Raw genomic sequence first — 23673 nt, 5'->3', positions numbered from 1 at the left:
TACTGTTGCCTGGAAAATCCCGTGGATGGAGGAGCCTGGTGGGCTGCAGTCCATGGGGTTGCAAAGAGTCAGACACGACTGAGTGACTTCACTTTCACTTTCCACTTTCATGCATTAGAGAAGGAAATGGCAAACCACTCCAGTGTTCTTGCCTGGAGAATCCCAGGGACGGAGAAACCTGGTAGGCTGCAGTCCATGGGGTCGCACAGAGTCAAACATGACTGAGTGACTTGGCAGCAGGATACTCCAATAAAAACTTTAAAACAGACAGAAATGGACTTGAGTGCAGAATTTGGGCCTAACCTTCTGGTTGAATGGAATTGAGAAAACCTGGGTGAGAAAGAGATTTGGGAAGGAAGTGAAAGCAAACATTTGGTTTTGAATATAGGTTTGAAATTCCCATGATACATCTAACTGAAGAAGTCATAAATCTGGAATTCAGGGAAGAGTTTGGGGTCTGTACTAAAATCTGTAAAATAGCAATCTATAGATAATATTTAAAGGTGGAGGACTAGATGATATTAATTAGAGATGAGTGTCTGAGGTCTAAGTCATAGTATTTAAAGGTCAGAATTACCATGAATTATATGGTAGTATTAACTTCCTTACATACCATCAATAGTCAAAGAATTTAGAGGAGAAAAGTTTTTGTTCACAATAAACAGATGTCATGATCCTATCTGGTATACTGTTCTGGAACCTGAACTGACCCTAAATCCATATCCCACTGCTTGACTAGAGTTGGCAGTGTTCCTAATATTTAATTTAACACATTTCTAAGGTATTTTTCTAAAAGGGTCAATATAGCTTTTGAACAGTAGTTTCCTGAGTGCCCTCAATCCTGTAACACCAGCAGTTTTCTCTATTTCTTTCTTACTAATATTTTCAGTTTCTGCTTAATCAGTCCCTATCTTTTACACTGTACTATAATATATTAAAACAATAACATTCAAATTTATATAACTGGGACTTGACTACATTTCTTCAGATGTATTTTTTAAGTTATTTTATAAGTTTTCTGATTATTTTAATTTAGATTAATTTTCTTTCTTTCAGATATGTCTCCTTCAAAAATATGCCTGAACCTAAAAAAAGTGATTTTCAAAACTCAAATTTAAGACCACCCTTTTTGCCAACAAATATAAAAACTCAGGAAATCAAGTCAATAGGTAATGTTTTGTGTAACATATTTGGCTCTCTTTTGATGTATTGAATGCTTTTATTTACTACTTTATTATTTATTAGTTTGTCTTATAGTTCTTATAATTTGTCTTATAAGTTCTTACAATTTGATGCTTCTGTTGAAAGCATTTGCTTGAAAAGGCTTGTGAAAGATTTCAGTGAGCTATCCAGAAGGATTTCCTAGGAGAAAGAGATAATAAATATCAGAATAGGCAATTTGTACAATTCACAAAAAATTCATATTTTTATGTTTATTTTGCTAGAAAGAAAATCTTTGGATTTCCTTTCAACTCAATCCTGAATTTTCCTATTATTTTTTAAAAAATCACTCAAGTCTGGACATCTTGTTTAGTAGAAACTTACTTTATAGGGACTGTAAAAGAATTCACTTTCCTAAAAACTTAAGGAATCTGTAAGCTAGGAACCAGCATTTTAGTTCCTCAGAGAATTTGGGTGTTTCATGTCATCTTTGTTGTTCTTTCTCCGACATTGTCAGAAAAACGTCTAATTGTGTCGTTCTCATCAACAACCTTGACTGAGACGCCTTGCTTCCATGTTGTCCATTTGCCTCATTTCTGTTACTCTTCATAATCTGATTCCTCAGAAGATTTGTTTACATATGCTGCCTCTACTCCTTCAACTTTTGTTCAAACTTCAACCTGCTGCAATTTGTTTTTTGCCTCTACCATCCTACTGAAGCTACCCTGAATTAGGGTACCAATGATCTCCATGTTGCTAAATCCAAAGCATTTTTGTTTTCGTTCTCTTCCACTTCTCAATACCAGTGTAGTTAGTTCGTCACTCCCTCCTTCTTAAAACTCTGTTTTTCTGCTATCTCACCTCTTCTCAGTCTGTCTTCTAAATTTCTATTCTCCATCCTTAAGGTACTGTATTTGCTGAGAGCGCAATCTTGAGCCTGCCTCTGTTTCTACACTGTCTCCTCTTAGGTAATCTAATCCAGTCTTATAGTTTAAAATACCATAGAAATACCATTAAATCCTTCATTTGTATCTCAGTCCAGACTAATCCTCTGAAGAACAGATGCCCATACTGAACTGCATATTTGATATCTCCACTTAAACTTCTCACTACATCTTAAATCTAATATCCAGAACTGGTCTCATGACTCCTTATCCTAACTGCCCTTGAAAACTTTCTCCCATTCCCCCTGCCCCTCAACAGCATTCCATTCTCAGTACTTTGATCAAAGTGCAGCAGGTTACTCCAGTCTAAAACCTAGAAGCCAGGCCCTCTGTGGAGGTTCAGTGGTTAAGACTTCGCCTTCCAGTGCGGGGGGTGAAAGTCTGATACCTGGTCGGGGAGCTAAGACACATGCCTCACAGCCAAAAAACCAAAACATAGAACAAAAACAATATTGTAACACATTCAATAAATGCTTTTAAAAAATGATCCACATAAACAATCTTTTAAAAATAATAAAATAATAAAGCCCCCTAGAAGCCATCCTTCATCTCCCCTTTCCTTCCTCTCCAAAGTTCAATACATCAACAAGTTATTTTCATTCTAACTCATCTTGAATTAATCTATTTTCACTGTTTCTGCTATCACCACTATAATCCAAATCATCATTTTTGTGTGTCAACTATAGTGGATTGCTGACAGGTATTTCTTCTTTCATTCTTTCCTTCTTTCTAATCAATTTCCTTCTTTTTTTTGTTAAACCATTTTAAGTTATGAAATAGCATACATTATAAAAACTGAATATAGCACAAAATATGCAGTGTAACAATCAATTATAAAAATAAACACCTATATAACCATATTGCAAGTCAAGAAATAGACCATTGCCAACATCCCATAAAACCATTTGACCTTTTCCAAATCACTTTTCCCTTCCTTGTCCTTGGGGGTTACTACTGTCTTGATTTCTGTAGTCATCACTTCCTTTTCTTTACATTTTTACCATCTATTTTTTGAATCTCTACAAAATATAGTTTGCTTTGTTTTTACTGTACATGAATGTAATCATGCCATATGCATTCATTTGTATTTTCTTTTTCTTTCTTCTTAGCCTTGCTTGTAGCATTCACTCACATTGTTGTGTGGAGGTATAATTCTTTCATTTTCATTGTTGTTAAGTATTCCATTGCACGACTATATCACTGTTTATCCATGCCACTCTTGAAATTTGGGGATTTACTTTGTCATTGCTATGCTGAAATGAATGTTTTTTTATGCAGCCTGCTGCATTTGTGTAAAAGTGTCTTGAGAGCGTATATCCAGAATTTACATTACCGGGAATGCTTATCTTCAACAATAGATGATGACTACTTTCATCATATATTGGATGATGGTAAAAGTGTTTTAACCAACTTATGCTCTCATCAGATTTGTGAGGGTTCTTTTTGTTCTGCTTTCTAACACTTGAAATTGCCAATTTTTCATTTTAGCAATCTACTAGGTATTTAATAGTATACCATTATGGTTTATTTGCATTTCTGTGACTACTAGTAAGTTTGAAAATTTTTTCATAAACTATTGACAAATTGGATTTATACTTTTGGAAACCATCCAAGTTTTACCTTATTTTAAATTTAGTTTTTTGCTCTTTTCTCCTTGATTGTTAAATATATTCTTTTTACTCATTCTTTGTTGTTGTTTTTTTTTTTTTGAACATAATAAAATTTCTTTATAGAAGATTTGAGAATATAGAAAATATGTTGGTTTTGTGTATTGTGAATATATTCATCTTTTCTGTGAGTTTTCTTTTCTTTCTCTTTATGTTGTCTTTTTCATGAATGGGAATTCTACTTTAATAAGGTCAAAAATACAAAATCTTTCCCTGTTTGATAAGTACTTTTTGTTCCATATCAAATAAATCTTTTCCTACTTTGTGGTCCTGAATATCTTTTGCTACTTACCTATCAATAACCTCAGATATGCAGATGACACCACCCTTATGGCAGAAAGTGAAGAGGAACTCAAAAGCCTCTTGATGAAAGTGAAAGTGGAGAGTGAAAAAGTCGGCTTAAAGCTCAACATTCAGAAAACGAAGATCATGGCATCCAGTCCCACCACTTCATGGGAAATAGATGGGGAAACAGTGGAAACAGTGTCAGACTTTATTTTTCTGGGCTCCAAAATCACTACAGATGGTGACTGCAGTCATAAAATTAAAAGACGCTTACTCCTTGGAAGGAAAGTTATGACCAACCTAGATAGCATATTCAAAAGCTGAGACATTAGTTTGCCAACAAAGATTCGTCTAGTCAAGGCTATGGTTTTTCCTGTGGTCATGTATGGATGTGAGAGTTGGACTGTGAAGAAGGCTGAGCACCAAAGAATTGATGCTTTTGAACTGTGGTGTTGGAGAAGACTCTTGAGAGTCCCTTGGACTGCAAGGAGATCCAACCAGTCCATTCTGAAGGAGATCAGCCCTGGGATTTCTTTAGAAGGAAAGATGCTAAAGCTGAAACTCCAGTACTTTGGCCACCTCATGTGAAGAGTTGACTCATTGGAAAAGACTCTGATGCTGGGAGGGATTGGGGGCAGGAGAAGGGGACGACAAAGGATGAGATGGCTGGATGGCATCACTGACTCGATGGACGTGAGTCTGAGTGAACTCTGGGAGTTGGTGATGGACAGGGAGGCCTGGCGTGCTGCGATTCATGGGGTCGCAAAGATTCGGACACGACTGAGCAACTGATATGATCTTGCAAAAGATTTTAGTTCTTCTTTTTACCTTTAAGTCTAAAGTCTACCTGGAATTACATTTTGAGTGAAGTAAAGGTCAAATCTGGATTCCCAGGTGGTGCAGTGGTAAAGAATATGTCTGCCAATGCAGGAGATGCAGGAGACACAGGTTTAATCACTGGGCCCAGTCACTGGGTCAAGAAGATACCCTGGAAGAGGAAATGGCAACCCACTCCAGTATTCTTGCCTGGGAAATCCCATAGACCAAGGAGCCTGGCGGGCTACAGTCCAGGGGGTTGCAAAGAGTCAGATACAACTGAGCATGCACACACATCCCAAGGGTCAAATTTAGTTTTTGTTCTTGTGAATACCCAGCTATTCCAGAATGATATTAAAAAGGATTTTCTTTCCCTAATGCTCTGGACTCTGTTCTGGAGCTCTTATTCTGTTTCATTAAATTATTTATCCATTTCAATATAAATACCATACAACATTAATTTCTATAGCTTAAAATAACCCTTGATATCTGGTAAAGCAAGTCTTCCCACCTTGTTCTTCAATAGTATCATGATTTTTTTCTGTTTTCCATTATGATTTCTTCTTCTGGCCCATTAGTTATTTAGAAGTTATATCTTAATTCAAAAATAAGAGGCTTTTCTAATTATCATTTGGTTATAAGTTTTTAGCACAATTACACTGCAGTTTGAGGATATACTCCATAGAATTTCAGTCCTGTGTTAGTTAACACTTGAATTTTCACCCAGTACGTGGTCAATTGTTGGAAATGCTCAGTATGTGCTTGAAAATAATGTATATTCTGCAGCTATTGGGTGCAGTTTTCTATATATATCTTTTAGGTCAAATTTCTTCATTGTGTTTTTCAACTCTTCTATATCCTTAATGATTTTTCTGCTTGCTTGTTCTGTCAATTGCCAAGAAATTTCAGACTTATTGACTTTTCCTTGTATCGAATTTTGCTTTAAAGATCTTTAATATTATTTTGGCTGTCTTATTAATTGTATAAAATTTTAGAATTATTACATATTTCTAGTGTATTGAATCTTTTTAAATTATGAAGTGATTATCTTATTATCAAAAATTGCTATAGTTACCCCTGCTTTCTTTTGGCTAACATTTACATGATATACCTTTTCCATCATCTTGTTACCATGATTTCTGTAACGTTATGTTCTATCTCTGATATAAGAGACATCTCTTGTAAACATCAAATTGTTAGATTTTAAAATCTACTCTGTAATCTTTGTTTTTGAAATGGAGCACTTAGTCTATTTGAACTTAATGTAACTACTCATATCTTTGGATTTAAATCTGCCATCTTATTTTGTTCTTTCTGTCTCTCTTGTTGATTCTTTTTCAGTCCTCTTATGTCTTATTTAGGACTGAGTTTTTTAAATTTAAACTTTTCTCCTTTACTAATTTGGAAGTTAGGTACTCTTTTTCTATACTGTAAATGATTATCCTAGAAATTACAGTGTTCATCCTTTCAAGCTATAGTGTTACCCTCCTTCTGAACAATAAAAGAATCTTAGAACATGTTAATTATTTTACTGCCATACTGAGTTTTGTGTTATTACTGAAGTCCAAAGTCTCACCTAAATATCTTCTAAATCAGCTGTGGGGAGACTCAGTATGATTGCTCCTAAGGTAAAATTCGTCTCCAGCTTGAACCTGTGGAATCAAACAAATTATGTGCTTCCAAAATACAAGACGGGACAGGAATGGGACAGACATTCTCATTCCTAAAGGGAGAAATAGGAAAGAAGAAAGGAGTGTTAGATCCGAAAAACGTTGGCAACCCACTCCAGTGTTCTTGCCTGGAGAATCTCAGGGATGGGAGAGCCTGGTGGGCTGCCGTCTACGGGGTCTCACAGAGTCGGACACAACTGAAGTGACTTAGCAGCAGCAAGACAAACTTTGAGATACTAAGGCTCAAGAATAATCCTGTTTGGCTTCATGCTCTGCTTTCCTGAGCAACCAGGGCAAAGGACTTGCTCTCAAAACTGCTGGGTAGAGGAGGGTCACATCTCTCCCACCAGCCCCCTGGGACCCTGGTAGGCCAGAATTCCATCCCCAGGACTTCATCTAGTGGGAGTGTAGTGTTGGCCTCCTCCCAAGGGTTTGGCAGGCAGAAACTGAGGCTGGCCTGACGATCTCTGAGTCACCTTCATAATCTTTCTTCCCTTGTTTTAAGGAATAACATATATTTGCAGTGGATTGCTCTGTGGTCCTATCCTGTAAAAGCCAAGAAGTCTGACAGCCTTCCTTCATTTTGTCCTATCTTTATCCCTTTCATTTCAAACTGGCAGTGTCTTTGCTGGGATGTCTGATCAGGTCCGTGTTTCACCCCCATGCTAATCTCCTTAACTATCAGATGTGCACCACATCCTTAAAGTTCTCTTTTGAGCATGTTTTCTCATTTTTGTAATATGAGAATTTTCTAAATTTGTAAGTTCTGATTCCTTTTGCTTAACGATTTTGCCTTCAGTTCATTTCTCTTGTCTTGCATTTTACTTCAGGCAGCCAGGAGAAACCAAGACTCTTATTTAACACTTTGCTTAGATATCTCAGCTATCAAATTTCATCACTCACAAGCTCTAGTTTCCACAAAAAACTACAATATAAACACAATTCAACCAAGTTCTTTGCCACTTTTTAACAAAGATTACCTTTTCTCCAGTGCTCCTCATTTCTGTCTAAGACCCCGTCAGGATGGCCTTTACCGTCCATATTTCTGCGTTTGGTAATTCATGTATTTTCTATTAAAAATGGAAGTCTTCTCTACAGCTCTCTTCTCTCTTTCTGATTTCTTACCAGAATTGCCTCTAAAATCTCTTCATGGCTGTATTGGCTTCTTCTAGGATGCACCTCAGAGCTGTTTCAACCTCTACTCCGCTAGCCAATTCCAAAGGTGCTTTTATATTTTTTGGTATTTGTTACAGTATCTCTCAGTCCCCAGTTCTCTCTTTAATTAGGCTACTATAGCAGACTACTGTAAAGTGAGAGACTTAAAACAACAAATGTTTATTTCTCACAGTTCTGGAGGATGGAAGTTTCAGATCAGGGTGCCAGTAGAGTCCGGTTCTGGTAAGAGCCTTTTTGGTTTGCAGATAATCACCTTCTTGCTTTATTCTCACATGGTGGAGAGAGAACATTAATCTCACCACGGACATTCTACCCTTATCTCCTCAGTTCAGTTCAGTTCAGTCACTCAGTCATGTCCGACTCTTTGCAACCCCATGAATTGCAGCACGCCAGGCCTCCCTGTCCATCACCAACTCCCAGAGTTCACTCAAACTCATGTGCATCGAGTCGGTGATGCCATCCAGCCATCTCATCCTCTGTCGTCCCCTTCTCCTCCTGCCCTCAATCTCTCCCAGCCTCAGGGCCTTTTCCAATGAGTCAACTCTTCGCATGAGGTGGCCAAAGTACTGGAGTTTCAACCTCAGCATCAGTCCTTCCAATGAACACGCAGGACTGATCTCCTTTAGGATGAACTGGTTGGATCTTCTTGCAGTCCAAGGGACTCTCAAGAGTCTTCTCCAACACCACAGTTCAAAAGCATCAATTCTTCGATGCTCAGCTTTCTTCACAGTCCAACTCTCATATCCATTTATGACCATTGGAAAAACCATAGCCTTGACTAGATGGACATTTGTTGGCAAAGTAATGTCTCTGCTTTTGAATATGCTATCTAGGTTGGTCATAACTTTCCTTCCAAGGAGTAAGCGTCTTTTAATTTCATGGCTGCAATCACCATCTGCAGTGATTTTGGAGCCCCCCAAAATAAAGTCTGACACTGTTTCCCCATCTATTTCCCATGAAGTGATGGGACCAGATGCCATGATTTTCATTTTCTGAATGTTGAGCTTTAAGCCAACTTTTTCACTCTCCTCTTTCATTTTCATCAAGAGGCTTTTTAGTTCCTCTTCACTTTCTGCCATAAGGGTGGGGTCATTTGCATATCTGAGGTTATTGATATTTCTCCCTGCAATCTTGATTCCAGCTTGTGCTTCCTCCAGCCCAGCATTTCTCATGATGTACTCTGCATATAAGTTAAATAAGCCATGCCATGTGGGGCCACCCAAGACGGCCAAATCATGGTGGAGAGGTCTGACAGAATGTGGTCCACTGGAGAAGGGAATGGCAAACCACTTCAGTATTCTTGCCTTGAGAACCCCATGAACAGTATGAAAAGGCAAAATGATAGGATCCTGAAAGAGAAACTCCCCAGGTCAGTAGGTGCCCAATATGCTACAGGAGATCAGTGGAGAAATAACTCCAGAAAGAATGAAGAGATGGAGCAAAAGCAAAAAGAATACCCAGTTGTGGATGTGACTGGTGATAGAAGCAAGGTCCAATGCTGTAAAGAACAATATTGCATAGGAACCTGAAATGTTAGGTCCATGAATCAGGCAAATTGGAAGTGGTCAACAGGAGATGGCAAGAGTGAACGTCGACATTCTAGGAATCAGTGAACTCAAATGGACTGGAATGGGTGAATTTAACTCAGATGACCATTACATCTACTACTGCGGGCAGGAATCCCTCAGAAGAAATGGAGTAGCCATCATGGTCAACAAAAGAGTCCGAAATGCAGTACTTGGATGCAATCTCAAAAACGACAGAATGATCTCTGTTTCCAAGGCAAACCATTCATTCAATATCACGGTGATCCAAGCCTATGCCCCAACCAGTAAAGCTGAAGAAGCTGAACAGTTATATGAAGACCTACAAGACCTTCTAGAACTAATACCCCCCAAAGATGTCCTTTTCATTATAGGGGACTGGAATGCAAAAGTAGGAAGTCAAGAAACACCTGGAGTAATGGGCAAATTTGGCCTTGGAATACAGAATGAAGCAGGGCAAAGGCTAATAGAATTTTGCCAAGAGAATGCACTGGTCATAGCAAACACCTTCTTCCAACAACACAAGAGGAGATTCTACAGATGGACATCACCAGATGGTCAACACTGAAATCAGGTTGATTATATTCTTTGCAGCCAAAGATGGAGAAGTTCTATACAGTTAGCAAAAACAAGACCTGGAGCTGACTGTGGCTCAGATCATGAACTCCTTATTGCCAAGTTCAGACTGAAATGGAAGAAAGCAGGGAAAACCATTAGACTTTCAGGTATGACCTAAATCAAATCCCTTATGATTATACAGTGGAAGTGACACATAGATTTAAGGGACTAGACCTGATGGACAGAGTACCTGATGAACTATGGACAGAGGTTCACGACATTGTACAGGAGACAGGAATCAAGTCCATCCCCATGGAAAAGAAATGCAAAAAAGCAAAATGGCTGTCTGGGGAGGCCTTACAAATAGCTGTGAAAAGACAGGAAGCAAAAAGCAAAGGAGAAAGGAAAGATGTACTCAATTGAATGCAGAGTTCCAAAGAATAGCAAGGAGAGATAAGAAAGCCTTCTCCAGCGATCAATGCAAAGAAATAGAGGAAAACAAAAGAATGGGAAAGACTAGAGATCTCTTCAAGAAAACTAGAGATACAAAGGGAACATTTCATGCAAAGATGGGCTCAATAAAGGACAGAAATGGTAGGGACCTAACAGAAGCAGAAGATATTAAGAAAAGGTGGCAAGAATACACAGAAGAACTGTACAAAAAAGATCTTCACGACCCAGATAATCACAATGGTGTGATCACTCACCTGGAGCCAGACATCCTGGAATGTGAAGTCAAGTGGGCCTTAGAAAGCATCACTATGAACAAAGCTAGTGGAGGTGATGGAATTCCAGTGGAGCTATTTCAAATCCTGAAAGATGATGCTGTGAAAGTGCTGCACTTAATATGCCAACAAATTTGGAAAACTCAGCAGTGGCCACAGGACTGGAAAAGGTCAGTTTTCATTCCAATCCCAAAGAAAGGCAATGCCAAAGAATGCTCAAACTACCGCACAATTGCACTCATCTCACATGCTAGTAAAGTAATGCTCAAAATTCTCCAAGCCAGGCTTCAGCAATACGTGAACCGTGAATTTCCAGATGTTCAAGCTGGTTTTAGAAAAGGCAGAGAAGCCAGAGATCAAATTGCCAACATCTGCTGGATCATGGAAAAAGCAAGAGAGTTCCAGAAGAACATCTATTTTTGCTTATTGACTATGCCAAAGCCTTTGACTGTGTGGATCACAATAAACTGTGGAAAATTCTAAAAGAGATGGGAATACCAGACCACCTGACCTGCCTCTTGAGAAACCTATATGCAGGTCAGGAAGCAACAGTTAGAACTGGACATGGAACAATAGACTGGTTCCTAATAGGAAAAGGAGTACATCAAGGCTGTGTATTGTCACCCTGCTTATTTAACTTATCTCCTCATCTAAACCTTAATTACCTCCCAAAGGCCCACTTCCCCAAACTAACACATTGAGAACTATAACTTCAACATATGAATTTTGGGAGGAACGCAAACATTCAATCCATGGCAACTACTCTATCTATTGATAAATTATACCTCCCCCTAATGCTATTTCTCACCAAAATCTATGTCACAGCATGCATCTCAATTGTTCACTCTTTTCTTTATTTAATTCTTTTTGGCATTATCCACTAAAATGTGTGCATCATTAGGCAGAAATCACAATTTCAGAGTCCAACACCAGTTTCTGGCACATTGAGGTGATCTATAAATAATTGTTGATCGAAGGAATAGTAGATATAAGTTTGTTACATCTGTTATCTTATTTAATCCTCACAGCATCCCTGTTACATAAGTACTATTGCTTCCACTTAACAGAAGGGGAAACTAAGACTCAGAGAGGGAAATGATTTTTCTGAAACTAATTAACTCACAAACAGGAAAGTAGTTTCTGGTCCCAGGCTCTGCTGCTGTTGCTGCTGACAGAAGCAAGCTTCAGGTCTGGGACTCTCTGCTGCTTGATCTCTTCATCATGTCCAACTCCTTGCAATCCCATGGACCACAGCTGACCAGGCTCCTCTGTCCATGGGATTCTCCAGGCAAGAATACTGTAGTGTGTTGCCATGCTCTCCTCCAGAATATCTTCCTGACTCAGGGATTGATTCTGTGTCTCCTGCAAACCCAAGAAGTCCCAGGCTATCTTCCTCCAAAGTCTGTATGCTTGACCCTACATTATACCTACTTTTAAAAAAATCTGTTAAATGATAATCCAAATTAGGAAAATTCCTAATTGGAGTTGGGGGATTCATGTTGAAGGCAATAATTCTCTTTTCAAAGAAATTAATGAAGAGATTGATTTGACTATCAAGTATGATTCTATTTAGAAATCAGTTTTTTTCTAAGAAAATAGAGCTTTATTATTATGTAACAGTAAGTAACTGAAAGTTATATTCTGTTAATAGAAATTTGTTTTAAAAGAAAATTATTCTAGAATATATTTAGTTCTAACAAGCTGCATTTCCAAAAATATTTACAAGTAGAGAAAATGGTTTGTTGAGTTAAATTAGAAGTAATCTAATAATATAGAAATATCATTTATGTTTGGATTTGTTTCTTTAGAGCCAGTAGAAGAATATCTAAAATCAAGATCTATTAGATCTTTTCATTATCTTAAGGATATACCTGAGGTAGGTTTAATTTGTATACTTACAGTTATTTAATAGAAATACAGATTATCTCTAATAGTTTTATGCATTTTTCTACAAATCTGAAATTCAAATGAATTTTAAGATTCAGAAGGACAAAATTTTAAATGATTTCACCTCTTATATTATGTAAAACTTTAAATATGGAAATAATAAAGAAAATAATATATTTGTTTTACAGGCAATACAGTAAAAATTATTTATTGAATGTGTGAAGCACTAGCATTTCTCATAAAGTCTGTTAAGACAGGCCTCATAGAAAACTACATACATAACTTAACTATTTTATTTTAATGTAGAATATGAAAATATGCATCCATTTGTTAATCTTTTGATATGTAGCCAAGACCATTTTTGTTATAGTTATTTAGCTCGTAGAATTACAATAATGATGATTATATTAGGTTTAGAAACAATTCTATTGGGAAATTTTTTTTTTAATTTGTTTTACTGAAGTATAGCTTGTTTTCAATGTTGTGTTAATTGGTGCTGTATAACCAAGTGATTCAGTTATACATACATATACATTCTTTTTCATATTCTTTTGCATTATGGTTTACCACAGATATTGAATATGGTTCTCTTGCCACACAGTAGGACCTTGGTGTTCATCCATTCTACATATGTGGTGCTTGCATGCTTATTTGCTTCAGTTGTGGCTGACACTTTGTGACCCTATGCACTGTAGCCTGCCAGGCTCCTCTGTCCACGGGATTCTCCAGGCAAGAATACTGGAGTGGGTTGCCATTCCCTCTTCAAGGGGATCTTCCTGATCCAGGGATGGAACCCACCTCTCCTGTATCGCAGACAGATTCTTTACCCCCTGAACCACCTAGGAAGCCCTATTCTACATATAATAGTTTGCATCTGCTAAGCCCAAACTCCCAATTCATCCCTCCCCAACACCTCTCCCTCTAGGCAGCCCCAAGTGTGTTCTCTATGTCTGTAGTAACAACACTACTGACTCTCGCTGACTGCTTGAGCAGAGGTACACAGGCATCCTGTAAAGTGCCCAACCAGCATTGACCATTGAACATGACTGGAAATCATTCAGGTTTTATTAGAAAAAGAAATTAATACAGAGAGTCATCAAAGGAAATTCAAAAAAGAGTCTCTTAGGTGTTAATTATTATTAACACAGTTTATTGCAAATATGGAGAATGAAAAATGAAGAAATACATACTTTGCACCATAATTAATAACAAATTATCATTTTGTTGGATAGTTACTGCTTTTTATAATTTTAAAAAATATTGATAAAATACAGTGTCTGGATTATTAGTTTTATCCTATTGACATGTGGCTAATAAGAGCACTAAGTCCTTCCACCCATTCTTCCTGTTCTAATTTCCTCTTTGCAGAAGCAATCAAGTTTAATCTTTGGCGGTTTCAATTCCTTTTATGATTAACTATGATTCTAAAGAATGAGCTTCTACTGCTATTTTTTTTATTTATCAATTTTAAGCAGTATTGGGGCTTCCCTGGTGGCTCAGAGGGTAAAGCATCTGCCTGCAATGCAGGAGACCTGGGTTCGATTCCTGTGTCTGAAAGATCCCCTGGAGAAGGAAATGGCAATCCACTCCAGTACCCTTGCCTGGAAAATCCCATGGATGGAGAAGCCTGGTAGGCTATAGTCCATGGGGTCACAAAGAGTCAGACACGACTGAGCAACTTCACTTTAAGCAGTGTTTCCTACATAATCAAAGACAAAAATTTGAATTAGCTTGTTTATACTACTCTACATCTCACCTCTCTCCCTCTTTCCTCTTCTGGATCTATGATAGTTGCTTTTCTGCTTCTTCTATTTTAACTTTTGTACCTTGAAATAGTATATCTAAATATGTTCTTCTTTCCTATTAACTGTAACCAATAACTCCTGATTTCTCTTGCACATCACATGAAAGATCTTAGCACGTTTAGCCTTTCCTCCACACCATCTTCCCTAGGTCAAGTGTATATTTATTCTTATATTTTGAGGTTAATGATTATATTCATTTTTCAACTCTGATTAAGCTTTTATATTTTGCCTGTAGGTTAATTCTAAAACTAAAAATACTATAATCAGAACTTATTATTATATTTTTTAAACTGTTTATTGTAGAATAAAGTAATGTGCTAGAATTGTGTTTCTTCTCATTGAGTACATTATTCTCCATCAGTTACTAAAAAATAATGCCATTAGTTTCCTTCATGGTTAGACCTTGACTGTCTTGTGTACTTTTTCTGGAATTCCTAGTTGCCTTTCTTTTTTCTTGTGGCAAATAATAATAATAGTAAAAATCTATATAGTGCTTGAGAGTGCCCAGCACTATTCAAATATGTATATATATCCCAGGTGGCTCAGTGATAAAGAATCCTCCTGCTAATGCAGAAGACTTAGGAGACACAAGTTTGATCTCTGGGTCGGGAAGATCCCCTGGAGTAGGAAATGGCAACCCACTCCAGTGTTCTTGCCTGAAAAACTCCATAGACAGAGGAGCATGGCTGGCTACAGTCCATGGGGTTACAAAGAGTTGGACAGACTGAAGCAACTTAGTGCATACAGCTATTTGTTATCATAGTTAGATATACCAAATGTGAATACTCAAGTAAAAAGTATTTATCAATATAGACATGGAAAAATAATTTCTAAAATAGTTTCTCCTTTTCTTCATGTGTAGACAGAATATGCTAAGCCCTTCCAGGAATTATATTCACAGCATAGACACCAATGTAGAAGAACATTGTGTTCTACAGTCTTTTCTTCTGTACCCAGCAATCAGTCTCATGCATACAAGAAAGAAGACTCTATTTACAGGTATAGATATTGTGTGTTTATATTGAAATAACTGAAACTTAACTGCATCTAACTTTAAGATATAAACATTAAGAAACCTTTAACCAAGAAATAGCAGTGTCTAATCATATGACACGTTATTTTGCTGCTTAATAACATCTGAAGACTCTATTCCAAAAATGGTAAAGTCTAGATTCCTGAGTATGGCATATAATATCTTTCCAGCCGTGTATTCTGTCCTTTACTGATTCTAATCACAATGAATAAATAGTCTGTTCCAACGGCTATGTGATTTGACCCATTCTATTCTCTATGCTTAGAACATACTTCTCCACCTGATAGATTCCTATTTATCTTGAATCGTCTCAGATAGCAAGAAGTCCATCAGTAAGGCAGCTCCAGGTTAACTCAGGTATTTAGTGATGTCATCGCATATGCAGCTTCTCAATCCTCCTCAACGGTCTCACCAAGTAGTTTGTCCTTCTAGCCTTGCTAGATAAGATGTCTTTATCTTATAAAATGTCCTACAGCCTTGCCATATAAGATGGTGACTACTATTCAACAAAACTGGAAACACCCAATGAAAAAGAGATAAGCTCTTTGACTCTTTTGTAAAAATGAGGAAAATGTTCTCCAACGCCATCTAAAGACCTCCTCTGGTGTCTCCTTGGCTAGAAAAGCTTCATGCACCCATACCTAAAATCAGGGAGTTTGAGGGAGAATGGATACATGTATATGTGTGGCGGAGCCCCTTCACTGCTCACCTGAAACCATCACAACAGTTAATTAGCTATACCCCAATACAAAATAAAAAGGTTTTAAAAATAAAAATTAAAAACCAATAAATGATTATCTGCTTTTAATATGATCCACAGTATGAAATATTAATACTTTTTATATTACAAAGATTGATGTCTTTATCTATGGAGCAGAAGATTCAGATTCATAGATCCCTAAGTATTTGTCTTTCTACTAGTTGAAATTGATTGCAGTATTTTAGTGCTTTGAATAGTTACTACTAAGGATCTATGTGACACACTCTCTTCTGCTTTTTAAGATGTTGGTCAGGAGATGCTAAATTGATTTAGTATCTGAACTGATGGGTTGTAGGTCACATTTTGAAAAGCACAGCCTTAGCGCATTCAAGATTCAGTCCCTTGATTTAGGAAGGAGCCCAACCTCCCTTGGAGAAAAATGAATAGGATCAGAGTTCTGTTAGCAAAAAAAAAAAAAAAAAAAAAAGTGGGTGGGGGGAGTCTTAAGTAGGCAACCCTCTGTTTACCACTTATCCTTTAAGATTCTACTGAGATATCACATTCTCTCTGAAGTATTCCTTTACAGCAGTGGCAAACTGTTCTACTCTTTCAGGAAAGCAAATTTCTCTTTATAAAATTTCTTGAGTCTCTCTACAGAAGAAGTGTTGTATTCTTTTATCAAAGTTCCAAATTAAGACTTTTGGGAAAGTTGACAACCTACATACAGGTTTATCCCGGCTAAAGTAAGTAACAAAAAGAAGAAAAATAGAGAAGAAAAATTCATTTACTTGAAACTAGAACAGTTTATCTCAAACTCAAAGAAAATCTGCTATGTATTACATATGAAAGTCTGAAAAGACTACAGAAGTCAATGCACAATTCCTGTTCTATAAAAAAGGAGGGGGGGAATATTGAAGGAGCCAGTAGAAAATATTCTGAAAATACTTCTGTTAAGCACCATTTCCCTACCCAGCCCCGACTCCCACCACAAACACACTCACACACTCAAAGAAAAAGGTTTATAAACAATGATGAATCATATGAATATGGAAAATCTTCCCCTTTGGGATCCCTTTCCTCACTGTAAATCACAGCATTCCAAGTCTGTGTTAGCAGTATTTTTAAGATTGCTTTGGATGTTCTCAGTTAGGGAGAAAACCTCCTAACTTGGAGGAACAAGGTCTTAAAAGGAGAATTGGTAACAGAAGAGACCAGATGCAATTTTTTAGGAATCATCTTTGCAAGTGTGAGTAATAGCCACCTAGATACTGTTTAAAAAAAAAAAAAATGCCCCCATCCAACAGTCCAAGAGCCATGCAGTCATTCTTTGATTGAATTCCTCACCAGACTGAGTTGCTTACCCCAAGAGAGAGGTAAAAAACTGGATCTCAGTGGCAACTCACCTGTAAATGGACAGAGAACCCACCACTACTACCAAATTAGAGTCATTGAAGAGGTTTCACAAAACATTCAGTGCACAGGAAAATTTCCTCATGATTTTTCAGGGCTCCACCTCCTTTACCAGTTTACTCAGATAGCTGAATGCCCAAACTGATAATGTAAAGTAAAAATATCTGGATTTGCCTGTTAATTTTTAAGGAGAGAATTTAATAATATTCAGGTAAACAGAGAGAACATCCCAAGAAAATATACCCCTATTATTTGGGGGATAATATCAAGGCCAGATTAACATGTCCTGATTCAAAGGTAAGTAGATGAAAAAAATAAAAACAAAACATGTCCCCTATCAACAATTCTACAACAAAGGAAATAATTTAAAATATGGCTAATGGCTACATTTTGACTAAATGTGTAACCCATGAAATAGGAGAAAAGTTAGACAATAATTGCTTCATGTGCTCAAGAAATCAAAGAAAATAAAGATCCTATGAAATAAGATTTGAAAATACAAAAGATAATTGCTGAGGATGAAATGGTGCTATCAGAGTTAACAATATTTTTAAGGAAATAAGTAGTGATGATGCAGAACTGACAGATATATTAAAAGTAGTGGAGTAGAATAAACATGGAGTAAGCCAAACTGAGGATCTAAAGAGCAAGTTTAGGAAAATCGCATGCAATGCAATATGAAAGGATAAAAATATGATTGGATTAGACAAGATAGTATATTAACAGAAGAGAAAAGATATCCAACATGGAGATAATTGGTGTAAAGAAGAAAACAGAACAGACTGAATGAACTGACTTTAATATACCGTGGCAATTTGTTGTACTCAGAGAGTTATAGGTGTGCTGAAATCTTTTAGGCACTTAAAGATTGCTCAGGCGGCTGTATGGTAGCCAGGCTATGAGTGTCCTCAAGTGTTTATCCTGGTATACTGAACAAAGAATACTAACTAAAATGTCACTATGTGGGAAAAAGGGAAACATTGCATAGAATACAAACTACTTGAGAGCAAGAGAAAAAGCTGAATTTACTGCTTACAACATGTGTGTCTGGGAACATATTTAAGAAAGTAGAGAAATGCTGGAGTGGCCAGCAGTCATATTTGGAAGAGTTCAATCTTGGACACTTTATTCATGCCAAGTGGCAAGACCTAACTGACCATTTGCGTATGCTAAACGACCTCTCTCTGTGCCAAGTATTTAACCATCTGAGGCTTCCTACTGGGCTTTCCCTGGTGGCTCAACTGGTAAAGAATCAGCCTGCAATGCGGGATACCTGGGTTCAATCCCTGCTTTGGGAAGATCCCCTGAGGAAAGGAACGGCTACCCACTCCAGTATTCTGGCCTGGAGAATTCCATGGACTGTATAGTCCATGGGGTCGCAAAGAGTTGGACCCGACTGAGCAGCTTTCACTTTCACTGACTAATGATGAGTTTACATATTAGAGAGATTTGCAAATTCGGGAATGCCTTTCTGCAACAAAAATCTCCAAGACCTGTTTTATGTTTGATCTGTCTTAGCCAAACATTAGATTCTTGATCTCAGTCTTTTCCAGTTCTATTTTGTTTATTTGTTTTTACTAAACAGCTGCTACAGATCAAGCATGAAACCAAGTACTTTGTATGTTATTTTTCAATGTAAAATATTTTATACAAAATATTTTGTAAATACCATAATACATATGTACCTTTTATGAAAATCTTTTAAAATTTCAGCTCAAACTGGGGAAAAAAAAAAAAAAAAAAAACCTAGGGAATCACTTGAATTGTTTGGTCACTCAGAAGATTATGTTATTGGAGCAAAAATTCACAGCCACTTTAGGTTTAAAACAGCTCTTCTGTTTCTTTCTATGATGGTATCTGAGTGAGGGACTCACTGGACTTTGTGACATTGAGAAAAAGGTATTTGGCCAACGATCTTGGTCAGTGCCTTTGGACTGCTGGCCTCATTTCTAGATGTTCTGTGGCTACTGACACTTGTGGTTCATGAACTTACAGCCTATTCTCTCTGAACTTGGATAGGGTCCACTCTCAGGTATCATTAGAACAGTAGAACTCAGTGAGTTCCTGTTGTGTCTTCATCTGTTCTTAGACTGTCTGTTTATACCTCACCCAAGGGAAGCCTTTGCTGCGGCTTACCCCTGTGATAGTAAGCTTGTTGGCAAGCCTAATCCGAGAGTTCATGTCACTTGTCGACCCATGGAGATCTGGAATGAAAGCTATTCTGCCTGATCACATCATTTCATCCTGATAATAAAGCTAAGGTGACCCTGTGTTGGCAGGAAGCTCCCGGAAAAGAACTATTGTCCCAGAATCTCAACAAGATGTGGCACATATACCTGTCTTCCTTTGCTGGTCTCCTCAACCTACATAATGTACTTCCTCCCCACTCAAAAACCAAAGAGACACACGTATTACTGCCTTGCTTCCACCCCTGCTTTTGCTTTTTTCTAACACAAACCAAGCAGCAAATGATGGTCTTATCAGGTTGAAAGTATGGCAGGGGATCTGAGGGAGATATTAGCAGCAGTTATTTTGAGGAATGGATTAGATAGACAAGAAGGGATACGCTGAAACCAGTCCTATAAACATTTATGCTGAACTTCTACTCATTTACAGAATAAAATCTTCTGATTTCAATTATTTTAGTACAAAAGAAAATGAATCCATCAGAAATGATCGACTAAATGAGTATTCAGTAAAACAGAAAAGCCTGCTCCCATTGTGCTTTGAGGATGAACTGATAAAGCCAGATGCCAAGATAATCGACATTGGTCTGGTAAAGACAGTAACTTCTCACACGGTAATAAAAACATCTATTTATACTACTGTTCAGTAAACTTATGTATTATTACTACTTGTAGGCATATCGTATCCTAGTGACCAGAATCTTTGATAAATTCTTCTTACCTTTTGGCTTCATATTCTGAAGTGACAACAACATGGATTCTTAATATTCTTTTTAGAACCTCCATTCCCAACCAGAGGATTCCTTGGCACCAGCTGAAAAATTTGTGTTTTCCTTTTATGAAGGATTTATCAAATTTTCTTGATTATAAAAGAAATATAAAACAAAGATGGTGTTTTTTTTTTAATGAGTTGATTATGTTTCACTTCTCTATCAATCTATTCTATTTCAACCAGAAGAAGCTTTTATTAAAGGTGATTTGGTAGCTCAGAGTCTCTAGGAATGCTGGACAGACAATATGGCTGGAAAGCTATCCAATCAGGACTCACCCTATTACAGCCACAGCTTGCTCTACTGGGGCCCATGCTCTTGTCACAGACAAAAGAAGTTTACAATTCTGATGCTGGGCAGTAGACACTGCTTCTAAGAACTTTGCCCACTGCTGCCTTTCAGCTAGCTATATCTATCACCAGCCTCACCAGAACAGTTTTCGCAATGTCTGCTTTTCACAGTGCTTGCTTTTTCTGAACTGAAGACTGTCTTAAGTGTATCCAAGTGGCAGAGCCCTAGGCCACATGCCTATGCCCTAATCTTAAGGGAAGCTGATAAAGCGAGTTTTTGCCTCTACCTAAGGGTACATTCAGAGAAGGCAATGGCACCCCACTCCAGTACTCTTGCCTGGAAAATCCCATGGATGGAGGAGCCTGGTGGGCTGTAGTCCATGGGGTCGCTAAGAGTCGGACACGACTGAGAGACTTCCCTTTCACTTTTCACTTTCATGCATTGGAGAAGGAAATGGCAACCCACTCCAGTATTCTTGCCTGGAGAATCCCAGGGACAGGGGAGTCTGGTGGGCTTCCGTCTATGGGGTCGCACAGAGTTGGACACAACTGAAGCGACTTAGCAGCAGCAGCAAGGGTACATTGGGCTTCCCTGGTGGCTCAGTGGTAAAGAATCTGCCTGCAATACAGGAGATGAGAGTTCGATCCCTGGGTCAGGAAGATCCCCTGGAGAAGGAAATGGCAACCCACTCCAATATTCTTCCCCCGGAAATCCCATGGACAGAGGAACCTGGCAGATTGCAGTCCTTGGGGTCACAAAGAGTCAGACAGACTCAGGGACTGAACATGTATGCAAGGGTACATTCCCTAAGGTACTGGACAGACCAAAAATTTGACAAACCTCTACTACTGTGGCTAAATAGGTAACATTGGCATCACCGGTGGATTAAAAAACTAGATCTTTTGTCATTTTTTTCAGTAATCATAAGTATTAATATGCCTTTCACACTTAGGTCATTAATATACAATTAGATGATCATTAATTTCTTACTTTGTTAATTATATTTCTAAAAGAAAAGTAGCAATCATTGACTTAAAGTTTACAAACTAAATACTGGTAATATTTATATTTGATGAGTAATCTGTGGATTTAATTTTTTTTATCTTATAATGGAAATGTGTAAGAGAGTTCAGTGAGTAGATCATACATACAGATTTTGCTAATACTGTGTGATAAAAATAGTCTATTTTTAAGTCAATCTACTACTTTGGCTCTTTTATTTCACAGATATAATATATTGAGCACTTTTTATTGTGCTAAATTGTGCTATATGTTGGGATACAATAACGAATGTAAGTCTTTTAAAGAAAATTTTACACTTTCTGAATTTATTAGGATATTCAGACTTTGTAATTTTGGCTTATAATCAGTTATGTAATCAGTTTCTTTTGATCTTTGACTCAATCTATTGTTTGGTATGCTGCTTATTTCTGGGCATGGAAACCTAAGAAATGCCAGGACAATGTTCCATGCTACCAAATGTCATATTACCCAGTGACAGCACCAAACATTTCTTTACATCTCATGCTATTTCAGAAAGAATTTTAGGAGGCCAGAAGTTCAGATTTTACCCCTAACATTGCAACAGAGTACTAAGAGAAGGAAGTGTATAACACACAAGGACATCTTTTTGTTAGGTTTAAATACTATTATTGCTTATAGTAAAAACTTCTATGTAGTTACTTTTAGAATATTTTGCCATTTTATTTTATGTTTTAAACTACTTAGCCTTCTTGCCTCAATAGACAGATAACAAAGACTCTTTTCCTTAATCCACAGGGGAAAAATGATACAAATCCCATAATGTTCCATGAGGCTGGATATGTACAAATGTTACTTTTGACAAAAAATAGGCTTCCTCCCCATTTTATGAAAAATGGAAATGGCAGCCCATATGAAAGATCAAATGTTGTTTTACAAAGAAATTGTGAAATGCTTAAATCTGTAGCTAGAGATCAATCTATTACTCCTTCCAAAACCCAAAGAACTCTGCCTACAACACAGAAGAAAGACATACCAGCAATATCTTTTAAAGTCAGCGATAGGGTTGTAGATGATAAACTAAGGAAGAAAACTAGGAAGCAGACATTCGAAAACATATCTTGGGATAAACTCTATAATTTTTCACAGACATTTTCTAGCTTAACAAAAAAATTTGTGGGTTTCCTTGATAAAACAGTTATTCAAGAAATGAGTGCTAAAACTGGAAAATTTGAAAAAATGTTTTCTACAGTAAAACCAGTGAGCGAATTCAGTGCCTCACCTTTCAAATATTACTCAAAGCCTTCAAGAAATGTACTCAAAGTCCATAAAATAAATAATGTAACACCATTGGATGATTTGTTAAACTTGTCAAGTAAAAAATAAGCACCTCATAAAATATTGTTTATTCAGCATTTTGGGGGTAACAAGAAGCAAATAACAAAGTTAGAAGATCACAGAAGAAATTCTTGTCTAAATGGTAATATTCTAGTGGATGGTAGAAGAGAACAAAGCATAGAAGTTGAAATTACAAACCAACAGTGATATAATATTTTTAGTAAATAAGAGGATAAAATTAGGAAATAATGATCACCAAGAGGAACTAGTTTTGAAATTTCTCTTATCTCAATTAGATTACTCAGTCATTGGCATTCCTACAGTTAAGTATGATTCAAGACCAAGAATGGTATAGACTGACTCTGGATATTTGCTATTGGAAGCCAAATAACATCAAAAACTTTGTTCCATAACTGGATATCAAATAAAACAATATACCACTAACTTGATAGATGTGGAATTAATTGTATAAAAGCATTTTAGATAATTGATGGAAACTATTACAATATTATATTAGCAATTCATGAAATTAAAAGGCTTTTCAAAATTTCAAATATCTTTTTGTTAGTAAATGTTGAAACTTCTTTACTATATATAATGCCTTTATCAAGTGTGACTTTGACTTTTTTCTGAATTGTTAAACAATTTAAAAGCACAACTGATCCTTAGTAACTAAATAATTTTGGTAGTAAATCCTATGAAAGATTGAAAATTTTAAGTCAGTTG

General features: G+C 37.0%; 1 protein-coding gene and 1 pseudogene across 3 annotated transcripts in view; both read left to right on the top strand.

The window, feature by feature from the left end:
• The window catches only part of LOC147375560 (uncharacterized protein C1orf141 homolog), a 51288-nt gene extending 27897 nt beyond the window's left edge, over window positions 1–23391 (top strand). Inside the window, exons 4-7 of one of the 2 annotated variants that reach the window (XM_086390501.1) lie at window positions 1057–1169; window positions 12355–12422; window positions 15101–15237; window positions 20028–23391. In XM_086390501.1, the coding sequence (XP_086246627.1) occupies window positions 1057–1169; window positions 12355–12422; window positions 15101–15237; window positions 20028–20217 (508 nt within the window). In that variant the 3' untranslated portion in view covers window positions 20218–23391. The remainder of the gene's footprint in view (window positions 1–1056; window positions 1170–12354; window positions 12423–15100; window positions 15238–20027) is intronic. The other variant, XM_086390503.1, reaches the window with a different exon arrangement.
• Window positions 21414–23391, top strand: LOC147375561 (uncharacterized protein C1orf141 homolog pseudogene; annotated as a pseudogene). The gene is made up of 2 exons (XR_015161404.1): window positions 21414–21439; window positions 22374–23391. The product of XR_015161404.1 is annotated as an uncharacterized protein C1orf141 homolog pseudogene (transcript).
• Window positions 23392–23673: the final 282 nt, after the last annotated feature.

Source organism: Bos grunniens, chromosome 3, assembly GCF_055505025.1.
Source record: "Bos grunniens cultivar Pamir isolate PY7600 chromosome 3, Bosgru_T2T1.0, whole genome shotgun sequence".
Taxonomy (NCBI): Eukaryota; Metazoa; Chordata; class Mammalia; order Artiodactyla; family Bovidae; genus Bos; species Bos grunniens.
Note: the sequence above shows the minus strand (reverse complement) of the source record. Positions and strands in the feature narration are given on the sequence as shown.